This window comes from Netta rufina (assembly GCF_964035555.1).
Source record: "Netta rufina genome assembly, chromosome: 19".
In the NCBI taxonomy this organism is placed as follows: domain Eukaryota; kingdom Metazoa; phylum Chordata; class Aves; order Anseriformes; family Anatidae; genus Netta; species Netta rufina.
Window position 1 is genome coordinate 3,151,034 of NC_140143.1, and position 24,987 is coordinate 3,176,020.

At 34.4% G+C, this 24,987-nt stretch overlaps 1 protein-coding gene across 1 annotated transcript in view; it reads right to left on the bottom strand.

Moving 5' to 3' along the window:
- Positions 1-24,987, bottom strand: part of CEP112 (centrosomal protein 112) — a gene marked incomplete at its 3' end in the record, with an annotated part of 160,784 nt that overhangs the window by 117,485 nt on the left and 18,312 nt on the right. Inside the window, exons 9-17 of the mRNA XM_084298321.1 lie at positions 13,915-14,001; positions 11,911-12,010; positions 10,723-10,841; positions 9,453-9,596; positions 5,969-6,123; positions 5,509-5,638; positions 5,004-5,096; positions 4,054-4,113; positions 1,271-1,350 (exon numbers count right to left, since the gene is read on the bottom strand). Of these exons, the coding sequence (XP_084154447.1) occupies positions 1,271-1,350; positions 4,054-4,113; positions 5,004-5,096; positions 5,509-5,638; positions 5,969-6,123; positions 9,453-9,596; positions 10,723-10,841; positions 11,911-12,010; positions 13,915-14,001 (968 nt within the window). The remainder of the gene's footprint in view (positions 1-1,270; positions 1,351-4,053; positions 4,114-5,003; positions 5,097-5,508; positions 5,639-5,968; positions 6,124-9,452; positions 9,597-10,722; positions 10,842-11,910; positions 12,011-13,914; positions 14,002-24,987) is intronic.

Below are 24,987 nucleotides of genomic sequence, written 5' to 3' on the forward strand. Positions count from 1 at the left end.
TTACAACCTCCTCAGGTATCTACAGAGCTTCTCAACACAGTGCTGTTAACCAAAAATTAGGTTCAGAATCTCCAACCCACTAACCCACTTTACTTGCCTGAAGGGAAGCACTACCATGTTTACTCTGCAACAGGAGTACCCACACAGGGAATAAATTCTGAGCAGCCAGTGGCCTGAAAATTCAGACTTATTGTATTAAACATACACATACTTAACTTCAAAATGACACGTTATTTGTAAGCCATGGAAGATAATTAATGCAACTACGTTATCAATGAGTCTGATGTTTCAATATTAAAGACATGTTTAGTTAATAAACAATAAAATCTCTCAACTTATAAAAAGACAAATAGCATGAAGAATTTGAAGATTAAGTGCTGAAGTTTTTATTAATGTCTGTAGGGACTTAAAATAGCCTTTGTTGATAAGTATTTATGAGATTATAGAAATAAAGGAAAACAAACTGCAGCCCAGTGACCTGTATTGAATAAAAGTATCTTCACAATGCCTCTATCAGCTTACATAGAGATATAATATTTAACTATGTAGTTTTCACACACAAATTGTTTTGTCTCAGAATAACCTGTTTTTCTTAGAAATAATTTCCATAACTTTTAATTCAAACTGGATAAGCATATGGAAATATTTTACTTAATCAAAAAAGGAAGAACAAGGAATAACAAGAGAATCTTGTCATGTGTGCATCTGCTGTATGTAGACCACGCCTCTGCTCAGAAAATATCAAACTTTTTCTATCCCGATTAGTTCTGTGATGTACAATGGTCAGCAAAAAAGCTGTTAAGTACAAGTTCAGCCCTGAAAAGTGTCTTCTGTTTGCAGTAGACCATCTCTCTTAATCCTGGCTACATTTGTAAAACAACAACTGACACCAAAATGTGAGGTATCAAAGAATAGAAAAAACATATTAAAGTTGTGATTCAAATATCCATAAATTACATTTACTAAACCAAGTTCAAATATAATTTCCAAGATTAAAATCAATATTGAAGTTTTTCTTAACAGACTTGTCTCTCTCGTGGCTTCTCCTAAATCATAAATACGTACCTTAAGTACTGAACAGGAGATTGCACAGAATACAACAAAAGAGACCACTACATTAGAGCCTAATGCAATAAACACATTTTCAAATGTATTCCTTCCAAAATAGTCCAAAACAATCTTTGGTTTGGATTCTTTGCCTCTTATGTCTATCTAATAAATGTGACTAAAAATTTACAAGTGTTTCAACAATTATTCCATATTCACTTACTTCAAAGTCTCTTGCAGCTTGTGAATTTTTTTTTGAGCATCCCCCCTTTCTTTATCAAGATCATTCCGGATACCATGAATCTACCATTTGAAGGAAAAAATATAATATTTTAGGTAAAGCAAAGCCTGATAAAATGTTATTTTAAATTTTAAACTTTATTTTACATATTTCTTTTGTACTGATATACTTGTAGATAACTGTCAATATATTTCTAAAATTACATAAAGTGACTAGTATTAACAGAGAGGTATGAGAGTTATTTTGTGTGATCCTGAACGTTTGTACAAAAACTATAACCAGATAGAGCACAAGGTTCAGACCTCCGATGAAAAAGCAAATCTCATTTTGCTACTGTAAACAGCTCTATGTATGTGTTTACTATGTGGAAACCTGAAGTGTTAGCCTGATTCAAAAAGCCTAGGTATTGGCAGGCTGTGCATCAGAGAGTAAAGAATGTTTTACCAATCCTGACAAAGTTTTATATATATATGTAACAGCTGGCTCAAGGATAGTTCTCAGTAATAATCTGTTACCCTTCTTATGCTGAGCTGAATGTTTGCAAAACAAGCAGTGGATTATTTATAAAAAGCAGGTGTTTCCTTTGCTTGTAAAACCATTTAGCCTAACTGGTTCCTGATTCAGCAGATAAGCACATTTAATCAAACAGTGACATTTAGGGTTACTACCTATTATTTGTTTGATGTTTAAATATCCTAGCAGGCAATAGCCACTGTAGACCAATAAAGATTATTAGATAATGTGTAGGTACTTAAGTGAACAGATTGCATCAGGGACTTCATGATTCCCCTACTTGAAGGCAAGCTTGGTTTTAGTATTTTATGGGCCAATCTATATAATTTTATGGATTTGTATCAACAGACTGTTCATGTGTATTTCTTCCCCTCATCCTTTCTTGATTTTTTTTTTTTTTTAATTTCCAAAGCATACTGTTGCATCAGAATTTCTGAGTATGCAAACTGCTATAAAATTATTTATTAAAAAGAGAGTCTTTCTTGTTTACTGATGCACAGTATCCCAACTACAGTAAGCTTTATCTTATCTATAATATAAATCAAATAATGTAGTTCTGCAAGAATGGCAACACCTATTTTTAACCTGAGCTTGAAATGACATCTTGAAATATCAGAGAAATTAAAAAGTTTGCAACCTGTCAACACTGTAAGAAAATGATTCCAACTAGATGTGTTGCTACTATCAAATGGCTACTATAAGAAACATGAACATATATGCTAACTTTATCTTGCACCAAGCTTAACAGTGCAGATGCAAGCCATTCAGGGGCATTTGGACTTGGTACCTTTGAACATCATCAGACACATCTGATCTGTATGGATCTGATCTGGAAGGAAGTGATTTATTGCAATAAACCAACATCCACTGTACTTCAGTAGCCAGAAGTTATCCAAATCATGCTAAAATACTTCTATTTTGATCAGAAATATTATTTCAATCCTAGGCCTTTCTTGAGGCCAACATTCATAAAAACCATGACTTGGTCTAAAAAGACAAACGAAGGCTAGGATTACAGCAAAACATATCTTGGAACAAAAAATAATTTAATTCAAGTCAGCAGGAGGCACTAACTCAAACCAAAAATCTCACTACAGTTCATGTAGCAAGTGCTATTACTAAGCGACAGGTCGCTATGATCACAATTCATTATTTTATGTTACATATTTGCCACATTTTGAAATGATGTTTGAATAACACATCCTTTTCAGTAAACAGTCGTCTAACACACTCTTTTACTAAACACTGCATGAGTTGAATACATAACGTCACTAAAAATGAAGTTTAACTTGAAACCTATTGATGTTTAAAGTCTGAAAGAGTAGATAGCATTCGCAAAGTGCTTAGGATGAAGTGTTTTTGAGAACTACACTTTCTAATTTAAGTTTCTCATGTAAAAACAATGCATATTGACAATATATAGAAGCCACATTCAAACCACGTAGCCATACAGAATAAAGATACGTTGGGAAAAAAGTACAGAAGAACATGTGAAGAGTGACAACAGGTCAGGCAAAGTTCAACTTAGTTCATTGTTTTTTCCTCTAACAGCAGTTAGCATCAGATACCAACAAAAGAAGACCTTACAAATAGGACAGGCATACAGCAGTACTTTGGTAATGCTCTCCCAGCCTGCATAACTTGAGGTGATATATCAGCAATTAAATGGCTGCACTTAAATCTTCCTCCAATTTGTCTAATTATTTTTCTAACTCATGAAATGCTTGGACTGCACAGTACCCTATATAAAAGACCTCCACAAATTCTGTAGCGATTGATTGAAAAAGTTCGTTTTGAAACTGCCACCTGCTAATTTTGGTTAAGGCTTCCTGCTTCTCACACTGAGAAACAACAAACAAGCAACCCATCTCCAGAATCTGTCACTACCAGTTCTTCGTTTAAACAATAGCTAAGGCGGCCTCAAAATAATGAAAGAAATACAGTGCACTGAAATACAGAGCACAGAAAGCACTGCACCCTCTTAGCTGGAGTGAATTCCTCTCAGAGGGAGTTAAAGAGAATGCATTCCCAATTCAAAACACTGGTGCTGTACTTGTGTGAAATATTTTACACCTTTACCCCCATTTGAGATAAGATTATTTTTCAGACTGGGTTTTCATTTTTTGCATGTCCTTGTTCTACAAAAAAAAAAATATATGTTGGGGGATGACTTTGGAGTTTAAACCTTTACCTGTTGCATACAGCAGCCTTAAAAATGTGCATAAGACAGTATATTTTCCTGAAAATATTACCTGCTTTTCATATACACGCTCCAAGTGAAGTTTGTCCTGTTGAAGTTTGTAGTCTTGATCCTGCAAATGAAGAGGTATTTCTGAATAGACAAATCACATCTTTTATTTTAAAGCAGTCATTATCAGTCACATCCATATTTGTACTTTATAACATCATCACTAAATACTTTCAAATTGACATTTAGCTGTTATTTTCAATTATGGAAAACACACCGCTTTATTTAGTGCTTCATTAGCTTATAAAGGGCACCAAAAAAGATGTAAAGTTACAGGACTTTGTTCCTTGTTCATAAATCCAAGATGTGAGCAACACTCTTAGGTTTTACTCAGAGAAAAATCTTTGACAAAAAAAATCCAACCAACAGCAAAAAATACCCCACAAAACCATCTCTAAAGTCATGGTTCGAGCTTCGGAAGAGAAAAACCAACTTGCTTTCCTGAGCTATTAAAATGCTATTCTGTACTACATCAACTCTGAAATGAAAGACATCAGAGGAAAAGTAGATGCCAAAACATGAACAGGCTTGATATGTTATACAGACGTGGAACTCATTATCCTGAGATAATGAAAATTGAACTGAATTGTTAAAAAGCAGAAAAAAAATTGAATCTTAAAAACGTATGCTGATTAGAAAAATGTATTTGTAATTTTGATGTTTCTCTTTAATACAGGTTTATACTGTTAAATCACATTAAAACATATGAATTAATACAAATAGTCAAAAAGTTCCTGTAAAAATTCTGCTCTTACCCATAAAATGATCCAGTCTACTACTACTTTTTAATCAACCTTAAAGCATAAGGTGACACACCCTACATATTTCTAGGAATAATATACAATATGCATCCTCATGTATTTAAGTGTATTTTACTATGGCTATCTAAAATTTCAGATCTCTGAGAGAAGTACAAAGAACTGGTCATTCCTGAGTGAAAAGTTCAGGGCTCACCCTCAGCTGTTGCTGTCTTTGATGTTCTGAATCTTGTAACTGTTGTTTTAATACACACACACCATGCTGCAACTCTTCAATCATATCAGATGCCTGTGAAGATTTAACAGAAAGCATCTTTGTGTTATTAGCTCTATAAGATGCACGTTTTGCCTTTTTATATTCACTTCTCAAAGGTGACTAAAAATTGGAAAATCATTAACGTAGGAAAAAAATGAGTTTGTAACTCCAAATACTTTACATCAGCCCCTATAAAAGTACCACCTGTATATGCACATAGACACCCACCCACCAAAATTACTAGTTAGCTTCAGATACTTTTTTCAGTCAAATTTGGGAATGAAAAATTATGTTAGTTTTTTCGCATTTTTATTTTTAAACTTATGCACATGAATAACTTATGCAACTGAACATTTTCTGGGATTTATTCATATGCATTATATTTATATTGAGGAGACCACTTCTAAAATAAACATTTTAATTCCTGTTATAGATGGAAGCATACCTTAGCTGCTGAGAGAGCATGCTCCTGTTTTATAAAATTTATATCAACATCATATTTACTTTGTAGTTGCTGAATGTTCTCCTCATATTCCTGTACAATACGGTCCTTGTCTTTCTGAAGTGAGCTGTGCCTGTAAGTAGTAAGCACACAAAATATGGAAATTGCTTTCATATTTTGGCATTTTACCTGCTCACCTTCTATTTTACAGAGTTTACAAATCTGACCATATCACTTGTTCGTTGTAACAGAAATAAATACTTATAAATAATGGAAAGACATTTTACTTATAATGGTCATTTGAGTCAGTTCCAAAATGAGTTTTGCATCAATTAATACATTTTTATGAAAATTCTCTAAAGCAAATTACCATTTACTGAGTTCTTGAGTGAAAACAATTAATGTTTGAAGAACATGGAATTTCCAAAAGCAATGTTAAAAACAGTAACCTCTATTTAATTACCTTGCTTTCACTTCCTGAAGTTCAGAGCATACCACCTGGTAACGTTGTTCTGCTTCAGTCTTTTCTTGAGATAATCTTTGACGCTGCAAATTACTATTTTCAGCCTCAACAGTCAACTGCTGCACACGAGCCTCGAGACTTTTGACCGTCTGGTTCTAAAGAAATAAATCATTGTTAACAAACACCACAATAAATTAGTGTATACCCCTGTTGTTATCCAGTAGTCTAGAGCAGCAAGGTTCTTTGGTGGTCCAGAAACACAAGAGTTACAATGGCAAAGCTGTCAATCATGACAGTAAGGTATATTAAAAAAATATATATTAGATTTTACTGATTGTTAGAGTGAGGTGCAGCTACAGAAGTCTGCCAGGAAACATAGTAGGCTGCACAGCATCCAGTTAAATCTGTAGGTTTCTCATGCCAAAATATTCTATCAAGTACTTTCACCATCATCGTACATATTTTTGTCTGTAACCATATCAAATTTCTAAACTAAAATGCAGAGCAATGCAGTTAGGTTGTTAAATTATAGATTTTAAACAACTGTTTTAAGTGTACACTTTGGGAAAACCACATCCAAGGATGTAAACCATAAGATACAGCAATATATGGTATGGACACAAAATACAAGAGAATGATTATAATACTAATGCTACATTAACAGTGAAAATGCTGTTTAGTTGTGTTTCAAATCAACTATCAAATATTAACTAAAAAAAATCACCAATCTCATAAGGTATGTACATCATCTCCATTTTATTACTGGAAAAGGGTAGGCACACTGGAAAGGAAAGCATGTGCAGGAATATAGCAAATACATATCAGGACTGAGACCACATTCCTCAAGGCTCTGCTGATACACATTTCCCTAATCCACTTCTCCATATCATATTTTTAATTACAGTGATTTTCTTCCAATATCTTATAAATATTCCCCCCCCAAAACAAAACAAAACAAAAAAACTATTTACTCCTAATATAAACAATCTTGAAAATGAGCAGAAATAGGAGAGGCAGGTAGCACGAGACTACTGTTTCCCACTCTTCCCTAAATTTATGTTAATATGCACGGAAATGACTGAAGTATTCCTCAGGAGGTTAGAGTCAAAAAATAAGACACAGCTGTCCTTCCAGGATGTACATATCATTGTTATTTTTATATTAACAAAGGTCTGAACATGAGGGAAGTGGAAAAGTATTCTCACCGTCTGTCAAGTAAAAGAAAAACCTCAAACATCTGCCCTGTCAAGTGAATGCCCCAACTGCCATATAATTTTAAATGAGCCCGTAAAGCAAGAACCTCATACAGTCGGAATGGTTACCCGAACTTTGGCCAGTCACTTAAGCTATTTTATGAACATAACACAGCAAATTTTTCCATCAAAGTCAGCTGCATAGCATGTTTTGTTGTTGTTGTTGTTTTGTTTCTAAACAGTCACGTACGTATCATTTTGCCAAATATCACAGTTCTTCCCTGCGATCCCACCCCTCAGGAATAGTTCAATGCCCAAAATCCTGCTTATGAGTTCTATAGTATTAAATTGTTCAGCCAATTTCACTTGCTAACAGCAATGGCATTCTTGACAATGTGAAACTCTGAACAAGAAAACTCTGAAATACAGAAAAAACACAACACAACCAAGAAAGAAAGAGAAAGAAAAAAAAGAAAACTAATTTCCAGTGACAGTCTAGTCTTTCATCTTAAGCCCTGCCTTGAACTGAACCTTGTTTAATTATTAAATCAGAAGCTGCTCAGCAAGATCTGTCTAGTTTTGATGGTTCTTAAATTCAATCTTGCTGACAGACTGTGTCCATTTTTCTTTGTATTTACTGTTACCTATGACATGATCTGAATGTTAATTTTTAACTTCAACATTCATTAATAAAGGAATAACTTTATTTGACATTGTCTTTTCACTCATTCAATTTTCTTCATACATCATACTGATAAAAAAAAAAGGATGCTTTCTTAAGGATACTTGTTAATTTCTTGCTTTTTACACTCTTTACATATTGAATTATTTCATATCTGTCATACTCAGTTCTTCAGATTTTCTCCTTTTTTGCAACACAAACACTTTCACTTGATTTTTCTGCATAATTCTGCAATTGGGGAAGAATTTGTTTCTATTTGTCAAACTGATGGTTGTCACAAGTGAGTTTTTGCATACGAGAACATCACTTGAACACATGCCAAAAATTGGGAATAAAAGTAATGCTAGGACTTCAGGTAAGCATAAGTTAGAGAAACACTAGAAAAGTTATCTCAGAGAGATAAATAGAATTCAAAATTTGCACTTTCAAAAATAGATAGATATTCCTTGGAAAGATTTCAAATCTATGCTCCATGTCAGAAGAAAAAGAATGAGGGCAGAAAAGTATTCACAAAGTAATTGAACAATATGGTTTAGGCTGATGATGCCTTACTACAAATTGTTGTATAATTTACATAATTACAAACCTTGTATGCCTGCACAAGACCCACTTAAAAGGTCTGGTATAGGATTACACTTCCTTAGAAAATAAAGTTGAGGTTGATGATTAAATCTCCCCACCTATCTTATCATCACCACCAAGAGACATTTATCTATGACACCGATTATGATTACAATGTATTTTTTAAAGCTAAACAAAGATCAAAAAGATTGAGGCACATGATTAAATAGCATCTCTAGACTATTACAGTGCTCTCAGAGTTTTATAGACAGCTTACAAATTTCCAATTGAAAGAAAATTACACTTTTGAAAAAATAAACAGGAGCTTCAACCAACCCTGTTTCAGTGAGATGAAGCCCAGAAGAAACAGAAAATGAAGTACAGGGACAGAAGCCTTAGCTAAATCCACGTATCAACACCAGGTTCTTCCTCACTAGACCAAAAGCAAGCTTTGGAAGTAAAACTCCTGCACTTGCTATCTACAGTGCTTTAGTTCACACTGCAGAAGTCTCAAAGCAAAAGAACTGGATTCCTTTTGGATACAGCTAAATTGGAAGATGTCAATCAGAAACAGACCTAGTGCCCCTCCAGTCATTAATTACTATTAAATCAATGTAAACAGGCTAAAGCTAGCCTGAAAGAGCCTCTGAAGCATGCTGAGCATGGACATAGTCATTTGAAGAGGAGATTTGTAAGTAAGAAATTGCATGCATCTGTAGATGCTACAGAGATCTTTTTTATATAGTTTACAAATCTACAAAGATGGAAATTTTTCTAATTTGACTCAAAAACAGCAAGAAATGCTAGAAGCAGTCCTTCAATACAAATACTTATCTGTGTAAAACTCATTGAAGGGCTGCACTTCAATGTTCATTTCAGTGGCAAAAATCTTTCATTGAACTAGCTGCCCAGTCACTGTCCTTTCCCAAGACAAGATCATTGCATTTCTTGGCCCAACAGTATTTACGTACACTTCTGCACAGATACACAAAATTCAATTGCTTAAAAAGATACACTTCTTATTGTCACATACTAACAAAAAACTTACTGTTGACTTTATTTGCTCCAGGTAATCTTCCTCCATTTTGCTAAGACGAGCATTGGTGTCCTCAAGTAGTTCCTGCATATCTTCTGTGTGCTTCTTCTGCATATTAAATTTCTCCTTTTCCATTTCAGCTACAGCATTGTGAAGCTGCACCACAAAAATATTATCAAATAATAACTGGCACATAAAACTAGCATTTATATATTCTATTATCACAGTATACCAACAGAACACCTGACAAGTGGAGGTTACACCTCTATCGTCTATAACACAACCATATAATTGTCTGACTAAAAAAGTCTGTGACTCTATAAAGCAGTTGTTTTGTTTTTGTTTTTTTTTTAAACTTATTGTATTACCATTGTACTTCACACTACCATCTTCTTTAAGATAAATGCTGCTCCAGTTTAACTTTTATAGTTTCATTAGATTATAATCAACATTAGCATTTTGTCTTCTTGTTTGTATTCTATCATCGTTGATGACAATTACAGATGATAAACACAATTACTTGCTATGTAACTACCAAAAAGTGTGATCTCAGGCCGAAAATCATGCTTCTCTAAAACAAACAAAAAATGCTGAACACTCAAGCTTCTAGGTCTTAAGCACAAAGGACAGGATTTATGATTTCTCTCTTAAAAGAGAAGAATTAAAACCAACATCACTTCCAGATGCAGGGCTGGGAAGAAAGAAAATTAAACCTAAGCAGCATACTTCATCTATGAAGGAAAGCATTCTGCCCCTTTTGTGACCCTCCCTCTCCTGAGAGGGGTAAGCAAGGCAAATACTGACAATAATTTGGGCAAAGGTGAAGCTGTTCTGCAGTAAACATGCTTCTCTATGCTTTGCTGCTGCCTGAAGTCTAACAATAAATAAAAATACCTTGAAGAATTCATGACCCAAAGAGAAAGTAATAGTTCAAAGGAATCACCGTGACAGCAGGTAGCAGGAGGTTTACCAAGATTAAAATTCCACGTCAGGTCAACCAGAAATAAACACTTCCCTATTACCTCCAGCAACTTGCCAGGAGGACCAGATGAAGCCCAGGAACAGCTTCTACAGTGACCAGCTGGGTGGGAGCAAGTGACTATGGGTGTGCAATAGAGTCAGCAAGAACCTTGCAAGATTACTCTAGATACAAATAAAATCAACACAAGAAAATCTCCCTAAAGGTAACATCCTTTCTATTATATTTATGTTTTTGAAACAACAAAAATATTATCCCAGATATACTGTAGGAGTCTTTCAAACAAAGCATTGTATTCATTACCCTTTTCTCCCACTCATTGTTCAAAGAATCAGCGCTTTGCTCACACATCTTCTTTAACTCCACAATCTGCTTTTCCTTTGCTTCTCTGATGACTTGTGACTCACGAACAAGGGTCTGAACTGTCAAAAAAGGGAAAATAAACAACCATTCAAGAGATACCTTTGGGACTTTTCACTGTTGGCAACAGATGCAATCAGATTAGAACAGTTTTCCAATTGACCTGGCTTTCTAATGTTTTTCTGCTGTTAAAAAAAAACACTTAATGCATGTGCTTTACAACTTAGCACTTAAATTCTATTTCACTAAAATAGTACAAGGTGTTCTCTATTATATTTAGAAAATATTTCATACTGAGGTTTTCCTTACCCTAGCGGTAAACAAACATCAATAAAATTCCCTGAAACCTCAAGAAAATTGGGATTTTTAAGCTGATTTCATATGCATCCAGAAAATATTTTCATGCAGGTTGAATGACCAAGATATACAAAAAAGTTAATTCCCCCAAACCTCCCCCAACAGAAGCACTGGATTCCTTGCAGGACACTTTAACTTAGCAAGGAGCAGGAAACAATATACATGGAACTTTCTTTCTGTACCTAGGCCACCAGGTTTTTGCATTATTTTACATGGTTCCATCTAGAGTATAAATACACTCCAAGGAACTCTAGAAGAAATTAATACTCAAAAACTGCTGACAAGCCACACTCAAATGGGCCAAGTTTTATATGTATGACATACTCAAGACTACTGCTCATGTTTGAAACCTCTTGCCACAATAGTACTAAATAAATAATACATTGTGGTTTGATTAAAATGTACTGAATGTATAAATAAATGAACCTTGAACCAGAGATCCCAGAGGTTTTGAATAAGTGGCCAAAATATTTCAATATCAAAAAAAAATTTTTGGTGACGCTCATGAAAGCGTGTAGGCATTGACCATAAGCACACACTGCCTCTTGGAAAATTTGCTTTGGCAACTATACAACCAGCAAAGACAACCAGGCAAGCCTCTAAAATCTAAAGGAAAAATACAGGAAAGAACTGCAAACAAGGAGGAAAAGTATGCTTGCACCTAGAAGGAACACGCAGGCTCATGACCACAAGGTTGTAGTACGATATCACCATGTAGAAAAAACAAACAAAAAAACCAACACAACAACCAACAACTGTGAAGATAAAAGTCACCTTTTTTCTCCAGTTTCCTAATCGTCTCCTCAGCTTCATTTTGTTTGGTTTTGTAGAGGGACTTCAATACCTCTATTTCATCATTCTTTCTATCCAAAATCTGTAGCAAAGATTCACAATACTTTAACAAACTTTCAAAAAACACAAAGCTACAACCAGTGCACACTGATAACTGTCAACGGAGCTGCCTTCAAGATATCCTTAGATCTTGCAGGCTAAGAAATGAAATATAAATAATTTTCATAGCTAAGACTGCCAAGTCATAAACAAAGGATTGATTTAGATGAAAGCAGGCACTAGGGTAGATTAAAAAGGCTTTTCATGTTTTTTGGGGGGGGTCTTTTTGTTTTCTTTTAAACTTGGGCAAATTCAATGTTGCATTTACAAGACAGAAAATTTAAGCTAGTGCCCTAGAAGAGTCTGGAAGTTTCACAGTTCTACAACTGCAAATAGAAAGGATTTATTTCCCTTTTCATATTTATACTGCCTAGGTATACTTAAAAGCACCTCAATATTTCTTAAACCTGATGAGAATTTAAATCATTAGTGAGCTTCATTACACTTTCTTTGACTTCACTGGTACTATTATTCGTAATAGACCCAGTCCTTGAGGTGTAACTACATTTACATTTCTGTACACGTTGATTTTGGAAAAAATGGTTTGAGTATTCGCGTACTTTGAGATAGTATATTAATTTAAATTTCAAGTTTAAAATAAACAATCAACTCAGATCTTATAGCAGTGCCCCAAATCTCTCATCAAACAGATGCTTTTATCTTAAAACAATATTACTCCATTTGCATTAAATGTGTTTTTTTTTGTCTTTAAAGATTGATATGACGGTATTTAGCCTTTTCTAAAACATCCAACACTATTAAACGACTTCAGAAGCATGAATTCTAAGATCAGTTAGAAAAGGATGACTACTCAAGGGATGAGAAAGCATTTAAACTATTTCTTATTCCACAAAGCTGTTTCCTTTAGCCTCCCATCTTTGCTAACTGGTTATGCTTGCAGACTTTGAGAACAGATGAGCCAAAAACGCACCTGACCAAATATTAACATCCTTTCAGGAGGCTTTGATGTGTCATAGTGTTGTGTCAACTGACTTCCTTCAAGTCTGTGACTCAGTCTTAAGAAACAAAACTGAGATACTCAGTAATGCCAAGCATACGGTAGGATAAGTCATTGCGATCCCGATCCTGAGCACTGAGCTTCCATTACACTCCTGGAATCACAGCGCTTCAGAAGGTACTTAGTACCTCACAGGATTTGACCCCACACATTCAAAACACGGCATTAAATGTAACAGAAAGGTCTTTGACAGTCTTTTTGTAATCTTCCCCAACGTGGTGTTATGAAATACAATAAAGACAAACCCAACTTAGCCCAAAGGAAGTGTGTCTGGTGTCATTTTACTGCTGTGAAGGGTTAAAAGCAACGCACAGCTTTAACAATGCAATAGCATAAAAAAACTGTTTATAAACCAGCCTATGCTTTAAGATGGTGTCAAACCAGAGACTATTGTTGTATTAGTAGGACAATATGCATGTTTATCATATGTTCCTACTGCTATTTTTTGCATTGTCCATAACAATATAATTCTTCTCAATATTTTTGTGTTTAATTTCCTAAAATACAAGTGTCTTCTCTTTAAAAGAAAAATCAGAAGTTTATGATTTCATCAGCATATAAATTGATAGAAACTGCTAGACTGGTAAAAATAGTTAAAAATGGGTTGTCTTGTTAAAACAAACAAACAGAAGTCACAAAAGTCACCTGGTATTTTCATCTGCTTTCTGCAAACATTTTTCTTTTCCTAAATTCCTGCTATCATAGAATATTCTGCATTCCTATCAGCTTATGCAATCTGTTATCTACAATCTTACTTTAAAGGAACATTAATTGCAATTCTGAATAAGTACAATTGTGAAGAATTTATTATAGTCAGATTCTCTATTATTTTGTCCTATATATTGCCTCTGGAAAAAAATAGTTCTTACCTTTTGAACATCAGTATCATGCTTCTGCTGTAACTTAAGTTTTTCTTCATGAAATTTACCTTCCAATATTTTCATTTTCACATCCAGCTTTAAAAACAAAACAGAACCAATAAACAATTAAGTTAAGGAATAAATTTCACTGATGTCCTTTGCATAACCTTTATATTACTCATGTATGTCTTTGAAAAGGCAATGGGAAGTCACTAACAAATAACACCTATGAAAAAAAAATAAAAAAAATAAATATGAAAAGACCAAGAAACTGAATATTGATCTGATAAAGCTGCTACAAAAGTTTTCAACCTAAAATATTTATTTAGAAAATAAATTTGTAAGATGTTTTAGTTGACAATAAAAACAACTGCTACTGCCCAGAAAAGAGCTATCGTCTTTTATTTAAATAAACACTTAAGAATTAAACTTTTCATATTTGTGTTACTATAGCAAGCACAGTAAGCAAGCTTTTATTCTTTAGGCAGGTGTTACATTTACACAAAGAATGTCCTTTAGCACAGATGCATGTTTATTTTTGTTTTCTATTATTCAGAGATTTCACATTATAAACACATTTCCTTTTAAAGGTTTCTTATAAAGAGATTAAGATTACTGCTGAATTTGATTGCTAAAATACATTTCTTGCTTCCGCTTGTTTGTTCATTGTAGTGTACTTAACACCTCCCCCAACAACAGCATATTGCCATTTATTACTTATAGTCTCAGTTTGCATTTTAAAAGTAATTTTTACTTTTAAATGCATACTTGCACTATGCCTTTAAAGCTTGTCTTCAGGACTCTGCAAATATGATAGAGGTTTTGTGCTTCTCAGAGTTCTTAAAAAAAGAAAAAAAAAGAAAAGCAACACCTCTATTCAGTTACATGCTATTCTACTTCTACCTTTAATTGTTTCTCCTATCCAGGCAGCAGAGCAGCCAGAAAAGCTTCCCCAGAACAACAGATCCAAGCAACCTCCCTCACTTTACAGAGGACAGACCACAACCATTGGAGCATGAATGCCAACATCTCACCAAAAGTTTTATTTAACCATTACAATGCCAACAGAAAAAAAAAAATTGCCTTCAGGATGTTCCAAGAGCCCATGATGCTGAGGCCCACCTGGCCAGCTACGGGGCACAAGGCTCAAGTCACCATGCAGCTCTCTCATGCTCAGTTTTGGTTAGCTCAGCTAAGAACCTCACTTCCAATCTTCCCAGCTGACAAACTCTGAAGGAACCAACAAGCATTATTCATTCTGCCCTTATTTTTACTTCTTTGACTTACCCAAAGCAGTCTTTCCAGCAAGAGTCTTTATCTAACATATAGAAGCAATAAATACACCACAGATGATGAATAGCTATTATATGATTACTTTGTTGTATGCATCTGTTCACTCTGACTTGCAGAAATGCCTTAAAAAAAAAAAAAAAAAAACAAGCTACAAAACTTCAAGTCATCATTCAACTAAAAAATGCAAAATGCAGTGCAATAAATACTGCAGGCCTCAGCTGCTGAGCGCAGAAGAGCAGCACATGCTGTCCATTTCCAGACTCCACACCCACTGATAGCCAGAGTATGTGCCTGCTTACTACACCACGTAAAGAGGCTTCTTATCTGTCAAGACTGAAGAGGCACACAGTCTTATGCAAATTATCAAAAAATAAAAGTTGGATTGACAATTAATCCAAAGAAAAGGCAAAGCGTGCTTAGCTTTCAGACATCATCAAAAAATAAGCATCAGTAAAAATGCATGTTCTATTCATAAAATATATGCATATGTATATATGAAAAATATATGCATATATCCCTTCAACACAGTGACAATATAGAAGAAAATCTCACTACCAGGTGATAAACAAGCATTGATTTCAAAAAAAAAGAAAAAAAAAAAAAGAGCACAGCAATCCACTTCCAGACAGACAGTTTGTGAACATACCATAAATAAATACGAAGGACTTGTAAAAACACAAATACTGGAAACTAAACATGACAGAACCTCCAATCTAGTTGAATTACATTAAAAGATTACAAATTACTGACATATGGCTATCACACTCATACACCTATTAAGTACACACACACATTACATTTAAAACTCATTAACGAAGTGAAAACATCTCTGCTGACGTAAATTAATCGTCAGCATTTTGCATCAGTTGAGCTCTGACCCATGCCTTTATTCTTTTATATGTTGAAGGAGCATAAAAATGAGACAAACTAAAAGTCGTCTTGTATTAAATATGGACATATATTTTAAAGTGATGGTGACTGCTCTCAGCAACTTGGCTGTCTTTCCACAGGTTAACAGCAATAATTGAAGTTGGCTCCTGTTTCTAGTCATTAATCTTCCACTTAACAACTTTCTTTCACTTGAATTAGTTCTTATCAATTTTACTTCATTTTCTAGTCCTTGCACTAGTTACGGGAGGATGGACCTCCCCCTTAAAAGCGCACAGATTTTGGGACTACTTTCCAAAAAAGGATTGACAGCTTTGTCTCAGGAGAGCTACTGGCAATCAAACAAAATGAATTGGAAAAATGTGTCCAAGATACAGAAGTCAACTCTTAACAAAGGCAAGCACTGCAGTAACAAAATGAACTACTTGTTCTTCTTTAATAAAATAAATAAATAAATAAATAAATCCAAAAGACCAGCAACTCGTCAGTTCAGAGCTCAAAAAACAAAACAAACAAAAAAAAAAAAACACCTTCAAAAGCACTCTTATAAACTTACAATGAAATTCTGAAATTTCAGTACTCCAAACATTTTTTAGTCCTGTGTCTTCCACAACTTATATGGTATGCCCTGAATTGACCAAATTACATAAATATTAGGGAGACTGATTTTAAAAATCTTTGAAAAATCAGTGACTTGTGTGCACATCAAGCTTTCAGCTTAAGTTGAAACCTGTATTTGTAATGAGTATCCGATAAATAAAATAAAATAAAAATAAAATAATCTCCAGGAACAACACTTCCAAGTGCAATACTTCCAAGACACACACCTTCAGCATTTTTCATTGTAATCTCTGGAAATGTCAGTGTGAGTATTTACTGTAAAGATACAGATATATTGGTTTTAAAACCCTACATCTGTAATTTCTTCTATGGAAAATTTCCAGAAGAGCCAGAAAGCAAACTTTTTGGCCAACCCTTTGGAAGTTGGCCTTCCACAAATTCGCCACACATGTAAATTAAAAAAACAAATCGCATGATGCAAACACATTTTAAAAAGGGATCTCATTACGACTGGGCTTGAAGCAAATGGGCTCACTTCACAATTGGGTGAAACTTCTCCCCTGCCACTTCAAAGTTTTAATCTTCGATTAAATACTAATGTAAATAAAGGAGTATCTTTGAAATTACAAGCATACTTAATTGAATCAATTGCATATCTGTAGTTACCCAAATGCCAAACCTCATTTGCTAAGTTGGTCTCAATTTCCTGTGGAACAGCACTTTATAACTTTTACGTGTTCCTCTTTTATAAACTGCCCTTTGCACTTCAGTGTTTTACTTTATTAAACATATATTGAGAACCAAACTGACTGACCGCAGTAACAAACTAACACCTTCACAAGTGTTAGACAAAACAGATAGAGACAGCTTAGAAAATCTGTCATTCACTTTGGTAGAAGCGACTAATTGCGCTGATGCTCATCAGTTTTAATAGCTTTTATTACTAGTTCAGAGGCAGCAGAACACATTAAGTTTACAACATGTTACCAGAGTCAAAAAAAAAAAAAAAAAAAAAGTGTAGATATTGTGTAGATAGCTAGCTGTATCAGAGACGTTTCCAACTATGTATGAAATGCAGCCATTGCTGCAGCCTGAACATCATTCCTTTGGATTTCTGTCATTGTTTACTCTCCTTACAAAGAGTATGAGGCAATTAAACCCTAAGGCCATGTAAACATTACTGATGTCAAACATCTGTGCTGTCCCTGTTATTTAAAGCCATGGAGGGTGGTATCAACAGAACTGCTTTTATGTGCCTAGTCACACTTTCTTCCTAATTAACAAAAAAACAACAAAAAACACTAAATCTAGCAAACAGTTACCTGAAAATGGATTTTCATCATATCACTGTCTTACTTGTTAACGCAGGTTAGTTGCCTTGAAAATTTAAATAACTGTCCAACTAAAACTGATAGAAACTACCCTGCAACAGTCATAAATCTTTGGAAAAATAAAGGTGATATCCCAGCTTTTCCTGACGACGGATGACAAGTATTCATCTGGTCACTATTTACAAGAATTTGTAGGAATATTGAAATATCTGATTTAAAAGTCAATCGCTAAGTAAACTAAGTATATTAATTTGAGGCTGTAGTTTGGAGAGAGCTTTGAACCACTGCTCACTTGTCTCATTATCGGGATCACCCTTAGGCCAGAGGGGCATCGCGAAGCTCTAACATCCACCAGAGAAGGGTTTTGGATATTTGACAAAACAGCACTTGTTTGCTTGCCAGATTTCTTCCAAGTCTATGAATATATGGGAGAGGGAGGAGGAGAGGAAAGGGGGAGGAGGATGTAAACAATAAATGAGAACTTCAAAGTAAGAGCTAACAGCGCAGAACAATGACTTGCATATCTTACAGCGTACGACAGAACTTATTTGTCTTGGTGTAATGCAGCTGCTTAAAGAAAGCAGTTCACAATGCAAAGCTTTGATATGTTCACGGAAGAGAAAGATTTCTTTAAAAAAACAACTGGAAACACAGCTAGAACTTTCTACTGAATCATGTTTACTTGATTTTAACATCCAAGGTTAAAAAAAATATACAATTACCTATAATTCATATGGTGTTTTAATCTATATGGGCAGGCCATGGCAATAGACACCACACCTGAAAAACCACTCAAGATTATGCGTAAAATCAGAACTTCATACAAAAGCAATTTGGAATAATGCATCCCAGATTATAATTAATAAGGTGTTTTTTTCATTGTGTTATTTTTCTGTTTTGTATTGTACTCTCAAAAAAGAGAAGATCAACTTTGAGGTACATTAAACATTAAAATTAAATTAAAAATGTTAACATTTAGAGCAATTCAAGGGGCAGAACAACCTGAAAAGTGTCAAAAAAATTACCGGAGAGGAAAAAAAAGGAAAGAAATTAATGTTATATTTATAACAATTACTTTGAATAGAAATTTCTGCAGTGTGTGTGTATAAATATATATATATACACACACACACACAATATATATATATATACACACATATATATATTCTCATATTAGAACTACTCTTCCATTTTCAAAATAATTGTAAAAGTTGTGCCTCTTGTTTTTGTTGCAACCAGCTGTCTGTAACTAGCACACTTGTCACATGTTAAACATGAAAAATGATATTTAGGTATATATCAAGCACATCAGAAAAGATTTGTTTTCCTTGTAAGTGCTGATAGTATTCTAGGAGCATATTGCACAGGAAAGTTCCATGACTTTACACAAAGTCTAAAAGATGCGAAAGCAGAAAAACTATTTTTTGGAAGCATCAAGTCTCTCAAGCCTGTGTTGTTCAATTAAACTAGTTAGAGGAAGGATAACAAGCCAAGAAGCCTCAGACTTACAAGAAAAAAACAACTCAGATCTGACATGGATGAAATTGTAGGTAATTGTTCACCATAAAATCCCAGGAAGACCAAAACCAGGAGAACGTTTATGCTATGGCAATGTAAGGCTATAGACAGGGCCGTCTGTAAACACCTTTACAAATAAATTAGCAAGGTATAAGGATGAAGATGAATGTTTTGTTGAGAAAAATGATACATCAGTGAGAAGTTTGTATTTCTCCCCAGGTTTAGATTTCAGGGAGCAGCAGGAAGATGAAGCCTAGCCATCGTTGAGTCCCTCTTCCTGTGCTCCAGGTACAAAACCAGTGACTGCTCCATTTCTCTGAGCTTCACTTTGGTTCCCTTGATAAATGGGATTCTACACAATAAAAGAGGACTATTTTGAGTCCTTTTTACACATACATTTTCTTATAATCTGCAATGGAGCTTTTAAGTGTCAAGGCCCATTGTTTTTCACAGTTTCGGGTGCAGACATTTCCCAAAATGATCCTGTGAGGGCTAGACAGGATACTTTTGCAGCCTGTCTTTTCTTGATTTCCAGGGCACTAATGTATAAATTAAAGGAAGTCATAAATAATATTTTTCCTAGTAGAACATTACACACAATAAAAGCAGGTTTTCCAGATGGGATTCACATTAAGGTTGGGCTTTTTTTCCTGATGTTGCTGTGCTCATCTTCCCAGGGTAATATAGATATCTCCCTACTTCCCCCCAAAAATAAATGTGTAACTTCATTTTAAAACAGCAGATACATAATCACCCTTAAATAACTAACACTCCTTAATAAATAAATAAATAAACATCTGCATTAAATACCATCAATATTTCCATCCAACATAATGCCTAACAAAAAAAAGTGTCTTGGAAAGTCTCTGTTGCAAAGAGCTTACAGTCTCAATAACCCAGACAGACTGAAAGAAAAGCAGCAGACAAGTGAAACATGCAAGCCAGAAGTTAGAATGTAAAAAGAGCCTTTAAATACATGGCATTCTGCCCAGATGCAGAGGTCCTTCCACAAGAGACTATGTTTATGATCTGGAATACATTATTTGACCTAACAAACATGTATACTTCCCTCCACATATCTAACCTTCTTTGTATTTGTACTCTTTAAAAACATGATAGCTACTACTTTCATTTACAATATTTTTACAGGGTACTGTTTGAAGAGAAACTAGATATTCACCTATGTAAAAATTTAGTATGACGTTCCATTTTTATGGCCACTAAAAATGAAAGGCTTTGTCCTAAAATAAACCATACCAGCCCAGCTTTACCCTGTCAAGAAAAATGTCTGAGTTTTTTTTTTTTTTTTTTTTAATGACACTGAACATTTGATGTATACAGAAAAATAATTGAATGGATAATTGTTGGTATTTATATGTAAATGTCATTAATCTCTTTTAAAAGAGAACAATATAGTTTTTCATAGATTTCCAAGTTGAGGGTGGTGGGAATGGGGAGAAAAGCATACTGCCTTGTATCCCAACAACTGTTATAACTTGAATTAGTATTTTTACTCTAAAGGATTTTTTTATATAGCTAATAAACATCGTGTATGTATTAGTACTACAGCACATCATATTATTTAACAGCTCTATTTGGAGTGGTAACCATCCCACTTCCATACATAACAAATGTGTCTACCACTTGTAATAGAGACTGACATCAGTAAGTACTAAAAGAAAGTTAAAACTACGTTTAGGAATTGTCAAAGCTTATATATGGTAACAAAGTATCAGATACAATTACATAAAAGAGAGCTCAGAAATGTAACAAACTATCTTCAATTGACAGCACTGAAAACTGAACCCTGCTGAGCCTTCTGAATGTGCCAAAATCATACCAATTTTAAAGGGAGTTAGTAAAAATTTGAGTATAACGAAGATAGTAGATACTACTTGAAAAGTTCGTATAATTTAATTCTCCTTAGTGCTATGCCTGGCAAAATAAATCATTCTATATACACTCAAACAACAGAACTTTACTTTCCCACTGTTATTTCATATTTGTTTATATATTTCACCAGCTAGTGAATTTTGTGCTCACCTCAGGATCTCCTAAAGCAGTCATTAAAAGCACACTTCTGCCTTTATTTCACAATTGCAACATGTGGCAATGACAGTGTATGGTACCTACTTTTTGTACTCAATGCATTTTCTGCCATAAATACCAGGATCTATACGTGTAAAAATCCGACTTAAAAAGACAAAAATGAGACACTGAGGTAGAGATTAATCATGCAGCAAAAGATTAATTCCCAGCTGCTTGGCAACCATCTGGACATTTTACTGGTTAAAACGCTAGTTTGAATTGCTAACCTACCTCTTTGATCTTTCTCAATGTCTCCAGCACATATGTGCAATAATTAAAGACATAGTTCACAAACTATTGCAAAAAATAAATAAATATACATGTCCATATATATCCCCATGACCAGCCCAATTAGTATCAGGAATTATAAATCCCAAGTCAGTTTATGAAAACATGTCTCATCCTGATACACACTGTATGTCTCACACCAGTCTAGCAATAAAATAAGGTTTGGATTTTATTACACTACATTCTGAAGTGTTATCAAAGCAGACAGGATGCGATTTCCTCATACGGAAGACAATGGACAACTTGCACATGTTCTTGGGAATGGGACATTCAGTCAAGAACCATGTTAACAAGTCAAGATTGTTGCGTTTTTAAACTAATAGATCTGTGTTCTGAATGACAACTAGGGGGGTGAAAGTCAGTTTACAACTGAATTCTCAAGATAGATCAGACACTTCATTCAATATAGACTTCAGGTTAGTGCATAAAGAAGAAAATTCAAGTGAACCAGAGAATATTCAAAGTCATAATACTTACTGTTTGCAATATATTATATTGTAATATATATAAATTTTTAAAGGGAAATGAAAGTATTTTCAGAACCAAGCTGTCATACAAAAAAGTTATGGAAAAGTAAAAATCAAGAAGGAATAATTATGTCTTTTCTGCCTTTTTGGATTTTTTTTTTTTTTTTGCCTCTTCTTATGAACCACATTTAAGAAAACAGAACTCAGCATACATTCTGGTGGATGGCCTTGTTAAAATATAAGAATTAAAAATTTTAACTTTTACCAGGTCAAAAACAGCAGGAAGTTTAACAACAGAAGTATGACTTGAACAGTTTTGGATGAATGGGGAGACAAAAGAAGATGAACAGTAAACTAGAGTAAGTAGGAATAAAGAACAGGGATCAGATTATTGCAACACAAGAAGCTCCAAACTGACCATGGAACTGCATGAAGCTACAGTTACTGTAAATTTCAAGTTTTAGGCCCACCTAAGTACCTTTGCAACTGAAACTGAAACATATTTAGAAAGTCAAGAACATTCTCTCTCCTGCTATTACTAGTAAATACCTCTGAGCTTAAAGTATAAGCAGGGTCACCAGCCGCAGGACATGCCTAAATAGGCTCCTTCAGCCTATAAGCTCCTTCAGCCTTCTCAGCTCCACATCTAGACATATTTATATCCATCCACTGTGTACATTTAAACTCTAGGAAGACATATGTACACATGAGGACACATCCGCTTTTGTTTCATTATAATGTACAAGAGAGCAATACTGATAGATTTTATTACCATTCTCAGAAAATATGGACAAAATATCTCTTTTCAATGAGGAAAAAAATATCAAATCAGTGATTTAGCTCAAAACACAATAATGTTAAATTGGTAAAAGCTTAATTTAATTACAAGCATCTTTCTTTAAGAATACTGTCTCCATATAAGTTTGTTTATTGCTTCTAATTAACCTAGCATGCATTAAATGTCTTATTCATGGAAGTTCAACAACTTACTTTCCTCTCTGCCTTCTTTCCACTGCATCCTACATACATTCCCTTTTGGTGAACATCTAGACCACAGCCCTTGAGCAATTCTCTCCACATCAAGCTATAATTTCCTGCTGGTTAAGCGAGAAGCAAAGAATACCTGCTTTCAACACCTTAAATTCAGGTCATTTTTAGCCAGACCAACACTTAACTATAACATCGTCACTGCAGCATGCTGGTTTTATCTTAACGTAAATAAATGACTAGATCCCAACACTTTCAGTGCAAAGCTATATTCATGGCTCGATGATCTTTACAAACAAAACTCATATTGCAGGGCTATTCACAAAAAAGAATAGAAACAAATCAAGGTTATAAAGACAGAAGTTCTAAATCTATAGTTTAAACATTTTTGAAAACAAACAAAAAAGACTCTCTCCTTTTTCATCTTTCATCCAGTCTCAATCCATTAAAGTGAGTTCAGGGGGAAAAAAAAGACCTTTTCCCCCCCATTCTCTATACTTTAAGGTATCTTTCAATACTCATATCATCTCTCCTTTTCTCTGGGCTCCTACTTTCTCCATCAGTCCTCATTTCACATGACAAATGGGTGGAAATTATCCTGCAAGTATTCCATATTCTCTTGAAAATTCAACCACTGCCTTCCCTCCTTCCTTCAGTTGGGCTACAACATCTACTCAGCTGACTGTAGAAAAGACAACCATTTCTGCCAGATTGCTTCAAGATACAGAAGACTGGAAAAGCATGAGCACTGCAATGCTCAGTCTTTTATCACTGGATTTCGAAAAATCAAAACAGCAAAGTGATAAAGTGATAAAGTCAACAAAAGCACTGAAAACACTCAGTGTTTTCAGTTATCCCAGACAGATTGCACAAAGTACTAATGTTGTTTACAACCTTCAATTTAAAAAGAATAATACGAGAAGACTCTTGCCTCAGATTCATTTAGACATCATTTGTAGAGTCTAGTCTGCTCTGTGGAGTATTGGGTAGCACTCGGGATGACCAAGGGTGAAGTTCAAAGGGAGGCCTTTTCCTATTTATCAAGATAAGCCGCTCATACAATCTGTTCTGTTTTGCTGTACTGCTGAAAACTGATATACTCCTGTTTTGTTGCATCTTCCTTGTTTGAACCCAGGATTTTTTGGTAATGACAGTTTCCCAAATGGATTAAACCATGTCAGAAGTATTTGGGGAAAATATGACTAAAAACCACTGCCTGATGATATTCACATTTTCATAAATCTGTGATGTGGTTATCATTGAAAATGGCCATGTGTTTAGCATTACAGAGTCAAAACAGGTGCAGGAATGGTTTATGAACAAAGGTCTAAAGGTTAAAAGCAAAAAACCACAGTTATCCTATTTTATGTTCTACTACAAAGAGGTTGAAAACAATTAAAGGTTTACAAAAGCTCTTGTACAGCACTCCTTCTGTTAATACATTTACATTCTATAAATGAAAAGACTTTATTCTTAATTGAGCTTCACAAACAAAATAAGATGAAAACACATTTAAGTTTTCTACTTAACAGCGCACACATGGGATTGTGAAATTTTCTATAGCCTTTCCAGTTTAAAGTACCCCACTGTAGAGTAACATTAGGAAAAAGTACTGGATTTTTACTGCGTGGTTTAGAGGATTTTTTCACAGAACTAGAAAC